Source organism: Thunnus albacares, chromosome 18 (genome assembly GCF_914725855.1).
Source record: "Thunnus albacares chromosome 18, fThuAlb1.1, whole genome shotgun sequence".
NCBI lineage: Eukaryota > Metazoa > Chordata > Actinopteri > Scombriformes > Scombridae > Thunnus > Thunnus albacares.
This window is the reverse complement of record NC_058123.1, coordinates 22115009-22136333: the sequence shown is the minus strand read 5'-3', so window position 1 is coordinate 22136333 and position 21325 is coordinate 22115009. Positions and strand designations below refer to the sequence as shown.

At 38.2% G+C, this 21325-nt stretch overlaps 3 protein-coding genes across 5 annotated transcripts; all 3 read right to left on the bottom strand.

Annotated features, from left to right (window-relative positions):
- Positions 1 to 2059: 2059 nt before the first annotated feature.
- LOC122968470 (phospholipase A2-like) lies at positions 2060 to 3553 on the bottom strand. The gene is made up of 4 exons (XM_044333738.1): positions 3449 to 3553; positions 3188 to 3335; positions 2946 to 3079; positions 2060 to 2363 (listed from the first exon to the last, which is right to left on the bottom strand). The coding sequence occupies exons 1-4, from the start codon at positions 3495 to 3497 to the stop codon at positions 2245 to 2247; spliced, it is 450 nt and encodes a 149-aa protein (XP_044189673.1). The 5' UTR covers positions 3498 to 3553; the 3' UTR covers positions 2060 to 2244.
- Positions 3554 to 6363: 2810 nt separating this feature from the next.
- On the bottom strand, positions 6364 to 9172 carry LOC122968469 (phospholipase A2-like). Of its 2 annotated transcripts, XM_044333736.1 has the most exons (4): positions 7646 to 9172; positions 7385 to 7532; positions 7154 to 7287; positions 6364 to 6878 (listed from the first exon to the last, which is right to left on the bottom strand). In XM_044333736.1, the coding sequence occupies exons 1-4, from the start codon at positions 7692 to 7694 to the stop codon at positions 6760 to 6762; spliced, it is 450 nt and encodes a 149-aa protein (XP_044189671.1). In that variant the 5' UTR covers positions 7695 to 9172; the 3' UTR covers positions 6364 to 6759. The 2 variants fall into 2 exon arrangements, with proteins under 2 accessions (XP_044189671.1, XP_044189670.1); XM_044333735.1 differs by having other exon boundaries at positions 7385 to 9172.
- An 88-nt stretch (positions 9173 to 9260) lies between these two features.
- On the bottom strand, positions 9261 to 19843 carry prkab1a (protein kinase, AMP-activated, beta 1 non-catalytic subunit, a). 2 transcript variants are annotated; one of them, XM_044333734.1, is made up of 8 exons: positions 19736 to 19843; positions 16334 to 16516; positions 16050 to 16219; positions 15578 to 15671; positions 14646 to 14760; positions 14178 to 14311; positions 13726 to 13794; positions 9261 to 11233 (listed from the first exon to the last, which is right to left on the bottom strand). In XM_044333734.1, exons 2-8 carry the CDS (start codon positions 16481 to 16483, stop codon positions 11156 to 11158), a joined length of 810 nt encoding a protein of 269 aa, XP_044189669.1. In that variant the 5' UTR covers positions 16484 to 16516; positions 19736 to 19843; the 3' UTR covers positions 9261 to 11155. The 2 variants fall into 2 exon arrangements, with proteins under 2 accessions (XP_044189669.1, XP_044189668.1); XM_044333733.1 differs by lacking the exon at positions 19736 to 19843 and adding an exon at positions 18505 to 18743.
- Between the last annotated feature and the right edge of the window lie 1482 nt (positions 19844 to 21325).

Genomic DNA, 21325 nt, shown 5'->3' with positions numbered 1-21325 from the left:
GGTGAACAAATGAATGACCTATGCTCATGATGTACTATCACTCCTCTCGGGTCTGAAGGCTCAGATATTGGGTGTCTTTTCATCTAATACATCATGCATACCAGACAGAATAAGTCAACAAACTAATAGATCGTCTTGGCAAAGCAGCACTCATGGTTTGCATGGGACAGCCTGTTCCAGACACTCCCCTTCCTGTTTTGAAAAGTTGAAGAAATCATGCTGGGAACTGTACTTCTTGTACTGTGATTGGTATGGCAAATAGCAGGTAACTATGGCAGCACCAGCATGTACTTTAGACACTGCATGGGCCTGTGTTTACACGCAAGGGTGGAGTCATCATATTGTAGGAGCCACAGTGAGAAAGTCTCTTCTTGCTTCTCTTGTTCCACTTCTTCTTAGTCACCTCCTTGTTAAACTTGTTCCTTTGTGTGTCACTTTCTTTTCTTTTATTTTATTTTCAAGCTAGTGTCCTCCCATGGACACCACCTTTGTCAATTATCACAACTGTGTGACGTCTGCTGGAATGTCATGTGTGAGTGTGCACATGTAGCACGTTCACATGCCTTATCCCCTAAAGAACTTATTTATTTATTAGACCCAACAGTGTTGAGCTGGTGTCAGGTGTTAGAGCTTTCCCTTCCGAACATCCTTAACAAGCACAACTACAGAGGAATGCTACATTATCAGATTAAGTGAATTACTGACCATTAAAATGTACAAAAAAGATAAAAATTCTGATTTTCTCTCAGATGTTTAATTCAAATTGCATTTTGTAGATGTACAATACCATTATGATTTGGTATGAAGGTGTAAATTATGGCCAAAACTCAGGGTCAGCATACAACACAACACAATGAACATTTAAATACAGAGGTGTCAGTTATGTTCAAAAAGTTGGACATGGCTTATCAACATAACAACAGTGACACACAGTTACATTTCTGCTCATACACATAAAGTATTAACTTAGCGAAAGGTTTTAGTCAGTGGTCAACATCTCAGTTCTTCTTCCTCGCATTTGCCATTTGTTTCATTTGATCTTTAAGCCAACAGCAGCCACAGCTGGCTGATGGCCAGCAGCCAGCTACCAGCTGCTGGTGCTTAGCGCTGCTGCGTCATGTTGTCTGTACAATAGCCTCAAGACTGATCCAGTATGCTGCAGCCACAGCTGTGATCACAAAGAGTTAGCTGCTGGGTGATGGTGGTGGCTGAAACCAAGACACTAGGCTGCAGAGACTGGCTTTGCTTTATTCTGCTGCAAATAACGGGTAACAAGTGAAAACTGTTTTCAAGAAAGAAGTGATATAAAAAACCAGTGTCATCAGCAATACAAAAGCAGGAGACAACTGATTGTGACTCAAGACTTTGTTTGTATTGTGGCAAGCTAATATTGTTGCTAAAAGTGGCAGAATAAATACATGCTTTACATGGCTTTCCCACTTGCACAAAAGTAGCCAGAAGCCATTGTGTGATTCTTTTGCATATAGGATACATCAATTTTATCAAGTTAATGGACAAATAAATTGTTATAGTGAAAACTACTACCAAACTTAAAACTTTACAAGTCATTTATAAGGTCACACTATTTTTAGTCCACATTAAGAAAATATGACTATGGGAGTGAATATTGAAAGTGCCTTTCACAATTATTTCATGTCTGATTTTTTTAAAAATAGTGTAAAACACTATAAAACCCCCATTTATTCCCAATGGAAATGAAAAAGAATTGAAAAAAATTAGTTTTTTACTTTTTCTAAGAAATGCATCTTTATAATATATGTTACATAAAGTATATTTACATACAAGAACTTTGACAGACAGTATATCCCAGAGGCTGACAGAGACAAAACATTAAATAGCAGAGCGTATACTACTGTATAGATTTCATCCTACACCCAAATCAGGACAGAGGGTGGTGTAAAAAATATACCGTATGACTCAACACCACAAACAAGGAAAGAAAAAGGTAGACCATAATGCCCTCTGTTGGTAACTTGAGTTAAGACTATAACCTTGATAAATGATCATTAGTAAGCAGCACATTAGGTAAAATGAGAGATGCAGATCTAATTGTGTTTAATGTCATGAATTCTTCAAACCCAACGAAAGAGATTCAACACATGAAGGGAATAAAGGATGGTTATAGGTCAACAAAATTACAGTACAAGTAATTTGCTATCCCATACACAAATCATACTGTGTGTGACCGTATGGATCTTTATATGATACAGTTTGCAGAGGTCTTTATTCGCAGCGGTCACTGGGCAGGTGCTCATGCTCAGGGTTCCAAGTTGATCTGGCAAAACACTCAACGGCCTTCCTGTCACACTCACAGATGAACATCTCACATTCGTCGTTGTCATCTGAGGAAGAAAAAGTAGAAAGCATTAACTACATTCTGTGATAACCATGAGGCCAACAACCATTCGTATAAATAGAGCATCATTTTACTGCAACAATTTTCTTATAACCTCCCAAGACCTGGCAATTCATTTTTTTTCCTCTGCAGGGAAATGAGTCTGAGATGAAAAGAAATTTTAACAGAAATCCACATGAAAATGAATACAATATCATTACATTACATCATTACATTCTGTGATCAAAAAAGATCCAATGTCCACTACAAGGGACATGTGATAAAAAAAACAAAAAAAACATTTGGGTGAGAAAAAATTGTAGTTACATGTTTCTTTCAACCACAATATTTAAATTATATGAAAAAATTCTAAATATCAAAACCTTTTTTCTTCTGGGTCTCAGGATGACTGTGTATCTTCTTAAATGAAAAGTCAATTAGTTCTCAGTTATAATTTACCCTTGCTACCTTGACTGTATCAGAGACAATAACAAAAAGGTATACAGCAATGGAAAGCAAAAAAGGTACTGCAGGTTTTATAGGCACAAGGACAAGTTCATAACATCAAGTAATCATATGCTATACTCACTGTCACAGGTGACCTTCTTATTCTGCTCATCACAGCTATAGTGATAGAGCTCGGTGTAAGGGTTGTCAACAATGGGCCAACACTCAGTGTGCTGCATAGCATCGCTGTAACACTGGTCATGTACTTGACAGCACCTATAGGTGAAAAAGTTAAAGGAGACAACATTTGAAACAGAATGAATACATTTTTTGGTTTTTTTGGTTGTTTTAAGTGTCATCTGTGTATGAAGCAGAGTGAGTGACCTGTCCAGATCATCCACAGGCGTGCCAGAGCCTCCCTTTCCACAGTAACAGCCGTAGTCAGCGTAGTCAAAAACAGGCCAGCTATCAGGCATCACACACAGCATCATCCTCCTAAACTGGTTGAGTGCTTTATAATCCAAGGGCTGGGCTGAAGCACAACAAGCAGGCACAGTCAGAATTCTGTTTACACTGTGCTAGAAGATACATCTATTCACAACCATCTTGTGTGTAGATTAACAGTTTTTGTGTAGTTGTACTCACCAACAGAGAGCCCTACAGCCAAGAGAAAGAGAGTCTGGAGGGTATTCATCCTGTTAATCAAACGGTAAGTCACAGTGTACTTCTCATTCTGAGATCAGGCCCTCCTTATATATAAAGTGTGGGACCTTGGGATCTGCCCTGTCAGCTGATCATACAACACAGGGTCACACCCCTCACAATGCTTGGACTCTGAGATGCAAACACAAACCAACATCTGTACAAGAAGGTAAAAACTCTCACACATATGTGACCTTTCTGAGACCTCAGCGTTGTTAAATAAGTATGAGATTTTGTCTAGTCTACTGTTGGTCAGCACTGGTGGCGGGATCCATGTGTGGAGGCCCTAGATCTATCAATACAGTCACAAGTGTTCACTCATTGAATAGGTTTGAAATATGTCATCAACCTCAACAATGTAATCATCTTAAGGCTGTTTTCAGTCCAAGATTTAACAAATTTTTAAACAGATTTTAATAACATTTTGTGGAAGGTTTGACCATGAACCAAGGGAGATGTGATAAACTTCTTGTGCCTGTCCAACAACTTTTTAAAGTACTATCTGGCCAAAATATGTGCCTTCCTGTGGCTGGTTTTCATAGTTTGAGCTAGGACCCTTTGTTCCAAGTAAGGGAAATCTTACTGCCACATCATTTATATCATTTGTAAATATTGTGACTATATTAACCAACAAGTGGGCTTTTATGGATGTATGAACTTTCTGAAATCTTCGGTGTTGGGATGGTCTGAAGCCTACAGGCTCGCCCACCTGAGCTCAACTACCCTGCTGTTATGTGAAAAATATATAATGCATTCATGTTCTAATTAAATCCATTTTTCAAAGATTTTCTTTCTCCTGTCATCCATCTGCAAAAGTAAAATCTTAATAATTCTACACATTCCTATTTACAAATGCAGCCTAAAATGTAAACTGCTGTAATGCATTATATATATATATATGAAGTATATATAAAGTGCATTGTACTGTAGCATGACACATGAGTCCTGATTAAAATCGAGATGCCCTGGAGGAAAAGTGAAAACATGAGACCTGTATTCGTCTGAGAGAAAATACATGTATTCATGCACAAGAAGATTATTTTAAGAACCTTTTGTGCTTACAGCTTCTAACCCATTTTCTCCAAGCATAGTGAATGAACAAATGAATGACCTAAGCCTGTGATTTACTTTCACACAGACACTACCTCTCTTGGCTCCGAAGGCTCAGATTTCCAGTGTCTTTTTATCTGATACGTCATGCATACCTGACAGAATAAGTCAACAAACTGATAGATCGTCTTGGCAAAGTGGCACACATGGTTTACATGGGTGAGCCTGTCCTAGACACTCCCCTCCCTGCAGTGAAAAGTTGAAAAACATGCTGGGAATTACTGTGATTGGTATGGCAAATAGCAGGTAACCATGGCAGCACCAGCATGTACTTTAGATACTGCGTGGGCCTGTGTTTACATGCAAGGGAGTCATCATTGGATACTGTAGGAGCCACAGTGAGAAAGTCTCACTTCTTGCTTCTCTTGTTCCACTTCTTCTTAGTCACCTCTCTGTTAGACTTGTTTCTTTGTCTGTCACTTTCTTTTCTTTTCTTTTCAGGCTAGTGTCCTCATGGGACCACCGCCTTTTGTGAATTGTCACAGCTGTGTGATGTCTGCTGGAATGCCATGTGTGAGTGTGCACATGTAGCAAGTTCACATGCCTTATACCCTAAAGCACGTCTTTATTTATTAGACCCAAAAGTGTTGAGCTGGTGTCAGGTGTTAGAGCTTTCCCTTCCAAACATCCTTAACAAGCACAACTACAGAGGAATGCTACATTATCAGATTAAGTGAATGACTGACCACATTAAAATATACAAAAAAGATTTTTAAAAAAGCATTCAAAATTCAGAGTCAAGTCAGTTCAAGACAGAATACAGATTTTTTTTCTCAGATGTTTAATTCAAATTGCATTTTGTGATGTACAATACCATTATGTTTTGGTATGAAGGTGTAAATTATGGCCAAAACTCAGGGTCAGCATACAACACAACACAATGAACATTTAAATACAGAGGTGTCAGTTATGTTCAAGAAGTTGGACATGGCTTATTAACATAACAACAGTGACACAGTTACATTTCTGCTCATACACATAAAGTATTAGCTTAGCGAAAGGTTTTAGTCAGTGGTCAACATCTCAGTTCTTCCTCCTCACATTTGCCATTTGTTTCATTTGATCTTTAAGCCAACAGCAGCCACAGCTGGCTGATGGCCAGCAGCCAGCTACCAGCTGCTGGTGCTTAGCGCTGCTGCATCATGTTGTCTGTACAATAGCCTCAAGACTGATCCAGCATGCTGCAGCCACAGCTGTGATCACAAAGAGTTAGCTGCTGGATGATGGTGGTGGCTGAAACCAAGACACTAGGCTGCAGAGACTGGATTTGCTTTATTCTGCTGCAAATAATCTCACAAGCAGCCCAGATCTCGCCTGTAACCATCTGGTGCCCAGAGAGTTGGGGGCAATAAGTTTAAACTGTTTTCAAGAAAGAAGTGATATAAAAAACCAGTGTCATCAGGAATACAAAAGCAGGTGACATCAGACTGTGACCCAAGATGTTGTTTGAATTGTGGCCAGCTAATATTGTTGTTGCTAAAAGTGGCAGAATATATACATGGTTTAGAGTAACCTTTCCCACTTGCACAAAAGTAGCCAGTAGCCTATCCAGTGATTATTTTGCATGTAGGATACATCAATTTTCTCAAATTACTGGACAAATAAATTATTATAATGGTAATATTGCTAACTACTACTAATCCTAAAACATTACAAATCATTTATAAGGTCCATGTTAAGAAAAGATGACTATGGGTGTGAATATGAGAAGTGCCTTTCACAATTCCTTCATGTCAAATTTTTTTTTAAAAAACAGTGTAAAACACTATAAAATCCCAATTCATACCCAATGGAAATTAAAGAATTGAAACAAAATTCCAAATATGTTTTCTACTTTTTTTGATTCAGCACCACAAACAAGGAAAGAAAAAGGTAGACCATAATGCCCTCTGTTGGTAACTTGCGTTGAGACTATACCCTTGAATAAATGATCATTAGTAAGCAGCACATTAGATAAAATGAGAGATGCAGATCTTGTATTTAATGTCATGAATTCTTCAAACCCAACAAAAGAGATTCAGCACATGAAGGGAATGAAGGATAGTTATAGGTCACCAAAATTACAGTACAAGTAATTTACTGTCCCATACAGAAATTATACTGTATGTGACTGTATAGTTCTTCATATGATACAGCAGAGGTCTTTATTCGCAGCGGTCACTGGGCAGGTGCTCATGCTCAGGGTTCCAAGTTGATCTGGCAAAACACTCAACGGCCTTCCTGTCACACTCACAGATGAACATCTCACATTCGTCGTTGTCATCTGAGGAAGAATAAGTAGAAAGCATTAACTACATTCTGTGATAACCATAAGGCCAACAACCATTCGTATAAATGAAGCATCATTTTACTGTAGGTTTTTTCTCATAAACAGCCTATCCAGTTAGTTTTCAGTTATAATTTACCCCTGCTACATTAACTGTATCAGAGACAATAACAAAAAAGTATATAGTAGTTGATATCAAAAAAGGTATTACTGCAGGTTTTAAAAGCACAAGGACAAGTTCATAACATCAAGTGATCATATGCTATACTCACTGCCACAGGTGACCTTCTTGTTCTCCTTATCACAGCTGTAGTCATAGTACTCGGTGTAAGGGTTGTCAAAGATGGGCCAGCACTTGGGGTGCTGCATAGCATCGTGGTAGCACTGGTCATGCACTTGGCAGCACCTACAGTTGAAAAAGTTTAAGATGACAACATTTGAAACAGACTGAATACGTCTTTGTTTTTTTAAATGTCATCTGTGTATGAAGCAAAGTGAGTGACCTGTCCAGATCATCCACAGGTGTGCCAGAGCCTCCCTTTCCACAGTAACAGCCGTAGTCAGCGTAGTCAAAAACAGGCCAGCTATCAGGCATCAAACACAGCATCATCCTCCTAAACTGAGTGAGTGCCTTGATATCCAAAGACTGGGCTGAAGCACAACAAGCAGGCATAATCAGAATCACATTTACACTGTGCTCAAAAATACATCTATTCACAACCATCTTGTGTGTAGATTAACAGTTTTTGTCCAGTTGTACTCACCGACAGAGAGCCCTACAGCCAAGAGAAAGAGAGTCTGGAGGGTATTCATCCTGTTAATCAAACAGTAAGTCACAGAATACTTTGAGATTTGAGATCAGGCCCTCTTTATATATAAAAGGTGGGACCTTGGGATCTGCCCTGTCAGCTGATCATACGACACAGGGTTACGCACCTCGCAATGCTTGGACTCTGAGATTCAAACATGAACCAACATGTGTACAAGAAAGTAAAAACTCTCACACTCTCTGTGAACTTCCTGAACCCTTGTTGTTAAATAAGTATGAGGTTTTGGCTAGACTGTTGTTGCTCAGCCTTGGCGGTGGAGATCCATGTGGGAAGCACCATATCATTCATTGAATATATTTGAAACATATCATCAACTTCAACAATGTAAACAATCAAAAAGGTCTCACAAACTTGTAAAGTAGAAGAATTGGTGGAAAGTTTGACCATGAACCAAGGAACGAGATAAACTTCTCATACTGAATCAAGTAACTTTTAAAAAGTATATTCTGGCCAAAAGTATGTGGACATGCCTGTCTATGGCTGTTTTTTTTCATGGTTTGGGCTAGGACCATTGTTACAATTAAGGGAAATTTTAACACTACATCAACGCCTTCATGCCCAAAGCAAGGTCCATAAAGACCATAAAGATGGTGTGGAAGAACTTGAATGGAATGCAGAGAACTTTAGATTTTTATCCACTATGCAATGGTGGCATGTGATCAGTCCCAAATTTATTCTGCAGCATGAAAATGACCCCAAACATACAGCCAGAGTCATAAAGAACTATCTTCAGTGACAAGAAAAACAAGGAGTCCTGCGACAGATGGTATGGCTCCCACAGAGCCCTGATCTCAACATTATCAAGTGAGTCCGGCACTACATGAGTACATTGTGACAGCAGGTTCTCTAAAATGCTTCAAACAACCGACCTGCCAAGTACCTTGACAAACTGCATGAAAGTGTACCAAGGAGAATTGGTGCTGTTTTAATGGTAAAGCATGGTCGCACCAAATATTGATTTGATTTAAGTTTCTTCTGTTTACAGCACTTTGTTTTTATTAATGGCACTACTTTTGAACACATCCACACTTTTGCACAGTATTGTACATTCACAGTAGTATTTGATTTGGTAATAACTTGTAAATTAGTCCCAAGACAAACTTGTACAATGTCGTACAATACAGTGTGGTCTCTATTTGTGTGTGTTGTAACTTGTTATGTAATAACCTCGTGTCCAAAAGAGAGAGATACTATGAGAGTAAATATAACTTGCAAACTGACAGTTTCCACCATCTGTATAGGGACATGGAAAATCCCAGACATTTAGAGGGATGGTTTGGTGATATGAGGAACACTCAGTGGTTGGGAGCAAAGTGCTCAATGGCATGTAAACATTAGCTGTGGAGAAGAATGTTAAAGTTATCATCATCAAATTCAGTATGACTCAAATAAGACTTTGCCTTCCACTCAGGCTCAAGAATGTCAGAGTGAGGTTGACAATACATGCATTTTTATACTATGACTGAACGTTCGACTCAACAATTTACTCAATGAAAGTGCAGCACTGTTAATAAAAAGGGCTGAGATCAAAGATGAAACAACCTGCACATTAATTTTTAACTTAATCTTTAATAGAAATGTCTCAAAATGGAAACATACACACCTATGTGGTTCAAAGGGTCAACATTTTAATGATAATGCAATTTATTTGAATGTGTTGCATCTTAACATCAATAAATCATTAGCATGTTTGTTTTGAGACAGTGGCAAGACAAGCGCCAGCGGCAGACTTACCACAAACAAATGAGACCTCTACTGAGGGGATTGTCAGCTTCTACTGGCCTATAGCATACAACAAAAATAATTAATGGTCCTGTCTCATTTGTTGATGGCAATTATACATCTGTGTCATGATTTGACAATGATACATTGATGTAAATAGATGCTGCAAGTCATACCTTGAACTCCAAACACATTCCAGTCTTTCAGACTTCATGAAATACACTCAGGCCATCAGAAGTACAGACTGCATCAGTCATGATCATTTGCTGGTCCCTTCATCAGTGTTGATGTGTTGGTCACATGAGTTCTGTTTTTTCTATTGTTCAGGACATGCCTTAAATATCGTCAACATTTTGTTTCCTATGATGTCTTTTTTTTTTTTTTTTTTTTTTAAATCAAATATGAATTCTGAAACATGACTTTATAGAAACTAATATTCCCACTGAAGATTGGCAGTGATGTCATATTGTCACAGCCAGCAGGGAACAAATATCTGGTGTGTTTTAAAAATGCATTTACACTGTATGAAAAAATGAAAATTATTACGTCTCTTGTGCAGTGATGGATCTGTGTGATTAGATTTTCATTTTCTTAGATTTTCAAAAAGTTACATTGTCATGCTGTATTAAGTGTACAGAATTCACTGTATACACATTCTACATTAAAAACAAATGTTTATCATTGTAGTGCAAAACTAATTTTAAAGTTTAGACCAAACTCATTTCTCAAAAAATAATAAATTGCTATGTTTTGGTCTCAACTACTCGTAATAAACTTCTAAAACACATTTTGCTATGTGAGTTTTGACTGGAATGTCCTGAACACAACACTGCAAATAACTATATAAAGAGAGTTTTTGACAACAAAACAAAGCACATCATCAACCAACCAAAGTAAAAAATATATATATTACAGAATACTTCACAAACGATAGAAAAATATCTACTGTGCGCTGTGTGATCGTCACTAAATAAAACTCGACAATTTCAAAATAAACAGGCAAAACAAAAGTAACAACAGTGGAGAGCTACTGCAGTGCATATTTTTTCCTTCTTTGACCTTGACATTCACATTCTTCTCGATTGTACTGCTGTTGTCGTCTCAATGATGGAAAGACGACGGTGACCTCATGTATCTGAGGTCTTTCAGTTAGATTTTCACAGCAATACCAATCCTTGTCATCACATTTAAGTCTGTTTTAATTACAGACATGTCATGGTGTCCTACCTGGTTATTATTGCCTCTCTATGTCTACTAAGCAAAGATACTTTTGTTGAAAACTACAGAGGGCAGTCGGTGAACAAATAAAGGCAGATTATGTAGGATTGGCATGACTGAGGGACATGTATCACCTTAAACAGATGTGTACAATAACTGGATATACAATGAGTGTACAAGATATAGTAGTAAACATTTTTTGTACTGACCTGTTTTAGTGGATATCCCATTTTGAACTTTTTAGACATTTAAATTGGAGTTTTAATTTATGCATTTACAAAAAATTTGTAAATCTTTTATTTTAATCCTTAATGTGATTCCTTCGTCTCATTGAGAGCTGCTTCTTCCATGTCATGATGTGGATTTAACAGGTGAAGCCTGTGAGTAATCTGTCCTGGATTCACCTGATCTCTCTACTGAATTGAAAGAACATGTGAAGCTAATATTTTGTACACTCAGTGTACAGTTAACACACTGGGATAGACTTAAGAAGACAATCTTTCATCAGATGGGTTTATATAGTAAGGTGGTGACATACTTCTTTTTGTAGCGATGTGTCGCACTGAGTACCATCACTCCATCCTGTGACAGAAAAAAATATCATGGAGGAAAAATGTTAAACTTTCAACTTTCTAAACAATGAAATGCATGCTTACAAAAGAGAAGGTGTGCATTAAACCTTCTAACATGTCATTAACCTAAGCAAACCTTTTAGTGTGCTGTTCTTGTTGTATGGAAACATATAGGCTTTAATAACAGTTACACAGAGTATGGTTCAGGTAGCCCAGTGGTAGTGAAATTTATCATCTCATAAAGCAAATGCATTCCTGACAACGCCCCATGTCCAGTAATTTTACTCTAATGCAAAGCACACAACAGTGTTTTGTTTATAGTGCCCTGTTTATTCAATTATTTTGCCTAAAAAGGTGCCTTTGCACTAGGTTTATTTTAGCCCAGTAGCTATGAAATCATCCTATAATCATGTAAGAGTTCTGGCAGTAAGCACTTAGTCTTGTAGGTTTTCATAGGAACATGAGATAACTAACAGAGCTCTAGAGGGGCCAAATAAGCTGCTCCCAAACTGCCAGTGCACCTATCAAAAAGCTGTGAAATTACAAAGTAACAGTCTCAAAATTTATGATATGAAATCATATGTTAATGACAGACAGATTTATTTACTTCAGTTTAAGAAAATATTAGTTTTCATATATATTGCAGCATTTTATTTATCTCTTGTACAATTGTTTGATCACAGAAGGTTTGGGTATCGGTTGAATTTTATCGACTCTGATTCTGCTCATCAATTAAGGTTCTACGATTCCCAGTTTAATTCCAATATGGTAAAAAAAAAGAGCTCCAATGTTTAGATAACAAAAATAAAGGCCAATTCATGCTTTGTGCATTCTGTGTCTGCGAACAGCTGTGGACTTGCACGTGGACCACGGATACACATGCGGTTCCATTCATACTTTTTTTGGAAGTCCGCAAACACAGACGCCTTCTACATGTGCGCACTAGTAAACAAGGCTGCAGCGTGATAACTTTCCAGAATTGTAAAATCCAGTCTGACCAGTGTGCAGTCTTTTTCTGATAAACCTTCAAATGTTACTCCAATCGGACTTCCTGGATTGTATTTCATTGTCTCACCAGCACTTTAAACAACATGCCCACACCAACACAGCCCCTTATGTTGTTTTACACAGCGCTGTTTTCAGTCTGAATGCAGCTGAGGAGTTCCTGTATGTTGCTGAACAAGAAAAAGTTGACACTCGGGCTAGGACACCACACACTGCTAAAAACTACTCAGCTCTGTAACCACTGAATCTAAATTTCATCTCATGGTCTTCTCATATAATCTCAAATAATCTTGCTTTTAATTTGACAAGATCACATTATTAATTTCTAGTTGACATTGTGGATGTATGTGATGTGCTACTGTGTGTAGCTTTGTATTTTATATAATGTGTCCTGTGTGTTTTTTGCTTTGTACTGTTTGTTATCGTGCTATTATGTTTTATTTGTAAGGGACTGCAGATGAAAATTAGCTTTAAAGCAAACTCTGGTGCAGTGCATCAAATGTTAACATTTATGTTTAAAATTGTGCATTGTCCCAATAAATACAATACAAATCAAACACCGGACATTGTTTTAGATCGATGCCATGCTGCCTTAAATGTTTGGTCAAATTGGATGTGCAACCTGACTTACAGCTAATTAGCTTCCTACATGCATTGCACTTTGCCCTATTGTTTGTTTTTTAATAACGTGAAGCCACACTTTTGAGCGTTTACCACAGTCTAACTTTCACTACTGATGTGATGTTAGCCGTGCATGCTCCTGTCTAAACAAATCAACACGCTGTTGCATCGATGCATGATGCAGACAGATCCTGGCAGATAGCCACGTCCTTGCAGATATGTAGCCTTAGTTTGCCATAATAAAGGGTTGTCGTGTTTAGGAACCGATAAGCAGAATTGAAATTCAAATTTTTTAATGGGTAGCCGGTTCTTGGCATTTTGGATTCAGGTCTAACTAGATCACAGTTGCAAACAACACCTGCGTTGCTTTCAAGAGAACGACACATTCTAAGAACAAAAATTACCATTACAGATGAAGCCAACTGGAAAAAAGTTAATGAGTGGCTACCTGACCAGCTGCCAACTGATATGGAAAATACTGCAGGTGGTTAAGATGGGAATCTACAAGCATGGCACAAGTGTGTACTCTGCTTGTATGTTTTACTTTTTCCTCTTTTTTCCCCATTTAGTCTGACACAGCTATATGTATTTATATATAGACCTGCATGTTTAGTTTGTTTTTCCTGTAACACTGTGGGAAAAGAGGGCAATTATCTGTCCTTCAGTTCCATTTATAGAAGCTTATTATCATCGTTGGCATTCCAGAGATGCAATCTGCTGTGCAAGCTTTCTAACAATGGCAGCAGCTCACAGTTTCTACTAAAAACGCTAGCAAAGCTGGTCATTTCTCAGGTGTCAACACAGAACGTTTTTCCCGTATTTTAGCAGCCACGTGATGCTGAAAAAAAGCATGATTCGGTCAACTTGAGACCTTACCTTAATGGAGAGAGCATAGAGGTGGTTGAGCATGACGTGGTTGGGTTCTGGGAGCAATGCAGGGTCACACTGGACATGAGAAGAAAGAAAAAATAAATAAATGAGGTTGAAACAGGTTTTCTTTATCTTTTTATTTGCTGTATTTATTTTGCCTGTCCAATGTTTTCTAATTCCACATTTCTATGATATCCAGTAGATCTTCAGGTACATTGCTTGCCTCATTTTATAGGTTTTTCTTAATCAATTACTGGTGGTGGAATTGTCTGAAGAGTTTTTGATTAAACTACTGTTTTATTGTTACAGCCTATGACTCATGTTTAGAGACTTTGTTTCATAATGACTCAATGCCTGATGATAGTCTATGACCCAAACTTCGATTTCTCAGTAAACTTGCAAAACTTGGAAATAACTGAATGGAATAAGCCTAAATTAATTGCATCACAGTTGCTTACAGAAATTCCGGTGTCTTTGTTGAGGATGACCTGTAGCAGATGAGGTGGGAGTATGGGTGGAGACTTAAACTTCTCCTCCTGTTTAGGAACATAGGCGTCCTGATGATACGGCCCGGGAGGAGAGCTGGAGAGGTCTAATGAAGGAAAGGAGAAGCAAGGGTGGGACAGTATGACTCAGACAGAAAATTATTTCAAACATTTCATTGACTTGTGTAGAAATCCTGGCCTCTTCATACACACAATTCTGCTAATAAGTTTTAATTTCCCAACTGAATTTGAAGATCAAGGTTAATATTTGATACAGTGTTCACTGATGGTGAGTGGAAATTGTGACCAAAATGACCAAATATAAAGAAAAAACAAGTAAAGATTTGAATTATTTGTGTTCCTGTACCTGCCTTGACACAATGCGCTCAATGTCACTGAAGGTTAACAGAGCAGATGTAAAAGTGGGTCGTCAGAACTCACCTGACATGTCAGAGCACTTCTGTGAGTCCACCATCAGAGCATCAAACACCTCAAAGTCAGTTTTCTTCACCTGGATGATATTGTTGACTGTGCCAAGCTGGCTGGTTACAACAGGCTGTTAGGAAACATGAAACAGTGACTTTCATAACTAAAGCTCAAAAAGGTATAAATGGTGAGTTTGTTTGTTTGAGTTTGTTTCAAACTAGAAATACTGCCCCAAGGTCGTATGCTTCCGCCAACCAATCGAGTTGCAGTTTACATCCATGTCTGTCCAGACTCATAATATTAGTAGTGACGACTTTGAAGGAATTTAATAAAAGGTATTAAGTGTATTTTGCTTGTATGTGTTCACATGCTTGGCCAATAAAGCTGATTCTGATAGAACACAAAGTTGTAGCCATGACAGTAGACGATGCTTCAGATATGGATGTTGCTGCAATGAAGCTACAAATTCTAAAATGTGGATGCTTCACACACATCTTCAACCCGGCAGCACAGAAGATCTATACAGTCACCACAGTTTCGAGGTAGACCCCAAGATTAGAGTCACTAATTCAGTATCCGACTAAAATTGAAGTTGACCTTTGACCTTTTGGATATAAAATATCATCACTTCATTCATCATTTTATCCTTATAGACATTTGTGTGAGACTTTGTCATAATTAGCGTATGAATTCTTGATTTATGGCCACATGTTTTGTGAGGTCACAGTGACCTTGAGCTTTGACCACCAAAATCTAATCAGTTCATCCATGAGTCCAAATGGATGTTTGTGCCAATTTTTAAGAAATTCTCTCAAGGTGTTCCTGAGATATCACCTTCATGAGAATGGGACAGACGGACAACCCGAAAACATAATTACTTTGGACACACTTGTCACCGGCATGGAGGCATAAAAAGATCATACTTGAGTTTGAGAATAATTACTGACCTCAGCTGGGTCGTGGGTCCACTGGCCGTCCACATAAAACTTGTACTGATGCTCCCCTTCAGGTAGATCAACAATGGCCACAAAGGTGTTCTGACTTGTGATGACAAGAAGAAGCATTTGGCACACAAACGAGTTGACATAGTGCTCATTTTTTTAATCTTCAAGCTTGTCTGTGAAATGCATCTGCACTCTAATTGGAGAGCTGAATGTAACTAGTCACCAGACTTGATCTAGAAAACCATTCTTACTTCCACACACTAAAGAGATACAGTGAAAGTTTGGATATCGACCTGAAAATTGTATTCAAGACACATGAGTGCTATTAGCCTCAGTGAGAAATGATAAAGATTCCTATTTCCTATTATATTATATATATTTATCATTGTAACTAGTAATGAGTACAGAATTATAACAGACAAAATTTCAAGAGACACCTGAAAAACACACTTTCCCACATAGGACACCCGCTCACCTTCTAATCAGAGGAATCTTGTTGGCCCAGTTGTTGAAGGATCCAGAGAGGTAGACCTCCTTGCCATCTCCAGTCCAGCGAAAGACTGTTGGCCGGTCTAAAGTTGGCCCTTTGTCTTCTGCTTCCAAGTCTTGCTGCCATGCAAGGAACTCCTCTTTCTCTAAAGGAGCCTGAAATACCCATCAAACAATCACTATTAGCCATTTGTTCATTCACCTTATGTGCAAGAATGGAATTTAAAAGAGCCTATGGGCACCAAATGACAGATAATCCGTCTTACTTACTTTCATGTCTTCACCATGAAAAATATCTGCATCCTCAGGGCTGTCCATCAGGATTTTTGGCCTCTCTCCCTCCTTGATACCCCTACTGTCCCTCCGCTGAGCCTTCTCCCCCTGGCCCATTGCAGCCCTCTCACTGCTTGTGTTCCCCATGGCTTTGTCTTCTTGTAGACTGGTTCAAGGTCACTGTAAGTAGAGTTTTAATGCCAATCAGCAACTCAGAGAAGACTGCGGAAGATCTGACATTTTATAAATAAGGTAATCAATCATTAATGCCTAGCTGCTACTGGAGTACTGCCAACAAAACTTGCTTTTAAGACCTCATCATTCAAATGAGAAAGATGACATTTTTACACCTAAGGCACTTAAGTTCCTATCTAGAATGATTTAAATTGAGTGCAACAGCAGTATAAGATCATTTAAATATGCAGAGAGCAAATTACAAGCAGCAATGAGTCAGAATCACGCGAAAGGTCTTGACGGACTTATACTTTGCTCGACTTATGAGGGGAAATACCAGTTCTTTGCACAACATGGTTTTACAAACAACAAACACTGTAACTGTATGATCATAAAACAATCCCTGCAGCTGGGAACTGGATAGTAGTCAGTGGACGAGTATTTTTTCCCCTGCACCACCCGTGGCACCTGCGTTGTTAAGAGTTTGACCTTCTTGTTATGTTAGGTTCAAAGTGATCCTAACATAACATTTATTTCAGCATGACATCTTCTCTATTTAAAAAGTAGCAGTGTTTTTGTGTGGTTACCCTATTTACTACAGATCACCTATTTGATACATTACTAAAGATGATTTTCAAAGTACAACACCATATTGTTGGTTATGAAAGTTTGTCCTACCTTCCAGACAGCTTTGCGTTTTACATTAATTTCACTACAGTATACTTGAAGAGACAAGAAACCTTCTTGAGATAAAAAAAAAAATCCATCACAATTAACACATGTATCTGCTTTCACTTTTTATTTTTTGTATTTAGATATGTTACTGTTGCAGCATGTTGTTAGTAATGCAATGCTGACTACAAAACTGTCAGTTGTGTCAGTTATGTAAGTATGCAATGGTGTCATAACCTTGGCAAATAAAGCTAGATTCATAGTAATGGACTACCTATTTCAATTACCTATTTCAGTGATGTTGCAAGCCAGTGCAAATTGATTTCCATATCATTGTGAAATGAACTGAAACTAATGGCTGCCTGCAAGGTAGGAAAAACACATCAAAATCCAAGACACTACCAGAGGTGAAGCTGAAAATGTCAGCCAAAGTTGTTTCAAATGGGAAAATATACTGCATCGTGTGATTTTTATGTGTCACTGTAAATACATCCACTCAGTTTAAGGTGAGGCAAAATGGTGAAAGAGGAAGTTTGTATTTTATATTATGAATTCAGTGTCTGAGTCTGGGTTTGAGTGGGGACTGGTTAGGCTACAAACAGACAGTCACTGAATGAGACAACTTTTCTCAAAGAGAGGTATTTTTGTGTCCAATCGCTTAGACACTGTGGGCTATTTGGATGAAATAAAAAGAAATGTTAATTTTCTCTCAGTGTCTGATTATAGACACTAATAGTCTCAGTTTTGCTTCTCATGTATTCGCATCACAGGAGAAGCACAATTTGGGGTTAAACGATGAAATCACTTTCACGTTTATTACAGGCTCTAATTTTATAACTATTAGTTCCTCCAGGGGTTTGAGTTTAAACAAAGTACGTTAAGTACTGCTTCCACAAGGCATAGTATTCTGACAATAATTGTGAGACGATGATAATAATTTAAAAAATAATAATAATAAAACAGGTGTCATTTTATGTAGGACAAGGATAAGCTAACTCGTGTTAAAATATGATGTGCAAGAATATAAACTGGACTCTAACTCTTCTGGGATTACAGTTTGATTCGTCTTTGTTGACTGAACGGCAGATAATTTCGTGTCCGTTAATGTTGGCTGAGTAACGCTGGATATAAGAGGTACCGTTACACGGTTTACTAAAGCTAACGTTACTCTGTTAGCAGCTAACATCAGTGCGTTGTGTCGTTGGGATTGGCTGGACTTCCCGTTAACTCAAACAGTGCTACTGGCTGCAACCTAGAAGTGACACATAAATGTGTAATCATTTCATTGACAATAGATAGAGACAGGCGTTGTGCTTTTTTACCTGAGGAGCGCTCACGGTCGTAGCTGTCAGTGTTAGCTTGTCAGACCCATTTCACCGGAGAACTAAACAAAACAAACCCACCCCCTTGGTATGCGCTTGTGCGGTAGATCAAAGAGAAACCCGATTGGATGAGCTGGAGGCAATGTTGTTTCCTAGGATGGCGAAGTCATGACTCGGCCTCTGATTGGCTTACCCTGATATTCTTATTCTAACTCTAACCAATTTCTCATGCCTCAAAACCTAACCAACCCAACCAACAATGAGTACTAGCCAATCAGAAGCAGAGTACGGCGGCTCATAACTTCGCCGTCCTAGGAAAAAAAAATGGCGGACGATGGAGGGACGATTTGCGCACAAGTACAGATCTCTCGCGAGACCTGTACGCTAACCTTAACCTTAGCCTAACCCTGACCCGCACTCGCGAGAGTTCGTCCCTCTGGCCCATCCAACGTAGCATTTACCAACCCGAATACTCCCACAATATATTTCCCGACATACACTTATTACCACAGAAATGGTTGAAAACTATTTCAATGTTAGTATTTCATAATCAGTATGATTATTATCATAATCACATTTCTAAGTCTGTAGTGCTCCGTAATGATAGATGTAATTATATATACTGAACGCTAGATGGAAGCGTGGGTCAAATTTAGAATATGAACAGCATGAAAAATACAGCTCTTCTGTACATATAAATATAATATTTAATGAACCAACGAACGGGTGAGCCCATATTTTCAATGTATAGCCTACAATGTATATAAAATGTATTCTGCTGTAATTGTGAGCTGGAAAGTGTACTTTTGGTAATATTTATAATAATGTAACTGTTAAAAACACTATCTTAATTTTTTTGGTCAAATGTGCAACACGTCTCAAAAATATGAAATAAAAAGTTCTGCAAAGATTCAGTCGGGAAAATGGTTGTTGCCACTGAACAACTTCTTTAGGTATATATATAGCCTACATATACACACATATACTATGTATATTGTTGTATATTCCATAGGCATACATATAGCTTATTGTTATATTGTATTGTCTCTCTTAGTTTATGTTGTTTTGTATATCATGCCACTGATTACTGATTTCTGTCAGCTGGTGACAGTATCCTCAGCTGAATTTAACCTACTGATAGAAAAATAAAACACAGCATCATTGAGCTATTTTTGACATCTGCCTGGATTTTTTTCAGCAATCATCATCATGTGTATTGAGTCAGTACAACCTGCCATTCACACAAAAGGTCTTCAGGTGCCCTTTGAACTGTGGAGGTCCAGCTGCAACAATGCATAACAAGGTCACCTTCAAAATGGTCCTTAATTCCAAACTAAGACCACACTTTGCTCCATGTGAGATCTGTAATGCCTCAGATATCACACTCTGTAGGGATCCCTAATCAGTGCCAAACTTCATACAGCTGCTGTGGTCACAGTTGACTTGAGCAGTGCTGTTGTGCCAGTGCTACTATAGATGAAGCAGACAATTTGACTTGTCATAGAAGGAAAAGCACAGGTGTAATTAATAATAATAACGATGACTTATAGTTCTAACTCAGGTGTACCAGTCATACCAGTGAGCCATCATGCATAACACTATGGCTCTTTAAGTGACACACCTAATGGATAGTAGATACAGAATTACCAATATGATTAGTTACACCTGTGTTGGACCTGTTTAAAATATCTGCTGCAAGACGGTCCATTACTGATTCACAGAACAACTTTATGTTCTCATTTTGTTTGCAGTTGTTTGCATTTCTTAAAAGCTGTTGCTTACACAATACAGGCTGAACATTTTTTTTTAAAAAAGGTGGTTGCTGTGTATCTTTTTGCAGCAGTGCCTCCCTTGGCTGTTCTGATGATAGCGTGTGGGATTATTTTTCTGTCCTGTGTCTTTAGCTCTTTCATCTCATGGGGTGCAGATCAGTCCCTTCTGTTACAGTACCCTTTGTAACAATCTTTGTTTTATCATCACCACCATTCCCTAACTACACCAATTCTCTTTTCCACAAATAGACATAGAACTAACGATGTTCAACCCGAAACACCACTCCAACATTCTCCAGACACAGGGGGCAGTGCATGCTGGAGGCTTTGGTACATAATGAGCAGCTAAAAATAAAAAAAAGCATCCAACAGAGAAGTCTGAACTGATGGGAGGTTAGATTTCACTGGACCATTTAAAAACAGAAGAATTTACATTTCACAACGTTCCATTATCTAGAATGTCACAGCAGACACAGCTTCAAATTATGGGCATGATCACAGTTGATTGCAGTACACAGATGTCACCCCACACCAGGTGTTCAATTAAAGAGATTTAATTTTTCTCTTCAAAGCCTTTATATCTTATTATAACCAGCTTACTATATACTGAGAAAATGTACTATTGACCAATGTGAAAACAAAAAGACTGTGATTTTGTGACTAGTTAGCTTCAAGCTAACTCTGGTGCTGTGCATCTTTAATGTTTCAAACTGCACACTGTCCCATTCAATAAATAAATAAATGAAAATCTCACTCACCTATGTTTATGTACATGTTTTGGTGGTGGCAGAGCAGGAGAGAGATGTATGCCATACAACTCTTTCACTATAGCACTTAAATATTGCATCGAATGAGCTTCAATAAAAAAAAAAAAGAGCCAGGTATGTTAGACGTTTGTCCTGGAACCAGACGGCTGTAATTGGCTCAGCTGCAGAGACTGAGTGGGCTCCAAGGAAGAAGTTGGCCTTGCTGTTGGAGGTGGGATGTGATGTTTTTGCTTGCAGAGGTGGATCTAAAAATGGATTGTGGTTGGAGAGATGGAGTAGGCT

Coding starts and splice junctions, on each gene's coding strand:
- LOC122968470 (XM_044333738.1), bottom strand. CDS start 3,497: ATGAATACCCTCCAGACTCTCTTTCTCTTGGCTGTAGGGCTCTCTGTT. Junction 3,336..3,448: donor GGCTGTAGGGCTCTCTGTTG/GTGAGTACAACT, acceptor GTTGTGCTTCAG/CCCAGCCCTTGGATTATAAA. Junction 3,080..3,187: donor CCTGTGGATGATCTGGACAG/GTCACTCACTCT, acceptor TTTCACCTATAG/GTGCTGTCAAGTACATGACC.
- LOC122968469 (XM_044333735.1), bottom strand. CDS start 7,605: ATGGTTGTGAATAGATGTATTTTTGAGCACAGTGTAAATGTGATTCTG. Junction 7,288..7,384: donor CCTGTGGATGATCTGGACAG/GTCACTCACTTT, acceptor TTTCAACTGTAG/GTGCTGCCAAGTGCATGACC. Junction 6,879..7,153: donor CAAGAAGGTCACCTGTGGCA/GTGAGTATAGCA, acceptor ATTCTTCCTCAG/ATGACAACGACGAATGTGAG.
- prkab1a (XM_044333734.1), bottom strand. CDS start 16,483: ATGGGGAACACAAGCAGTGAGAGGGCTGCAATGGGCCAGGGGGAGAAG. Junction 15,672..16,049: donor AAGATTCCTCTGATTAGAAG/GTGAGCGGGTGT, acceptor TGTCATCACAAG/TCAGAACACCTTTGTGGCCA. Junction 13,795..14,177: donor ACAAAGACACCGGAATTTCT/GTAAGCAACTGT, acceptor TCTCATGTCCAG/TGTGACCCTGCATTGCTCCC.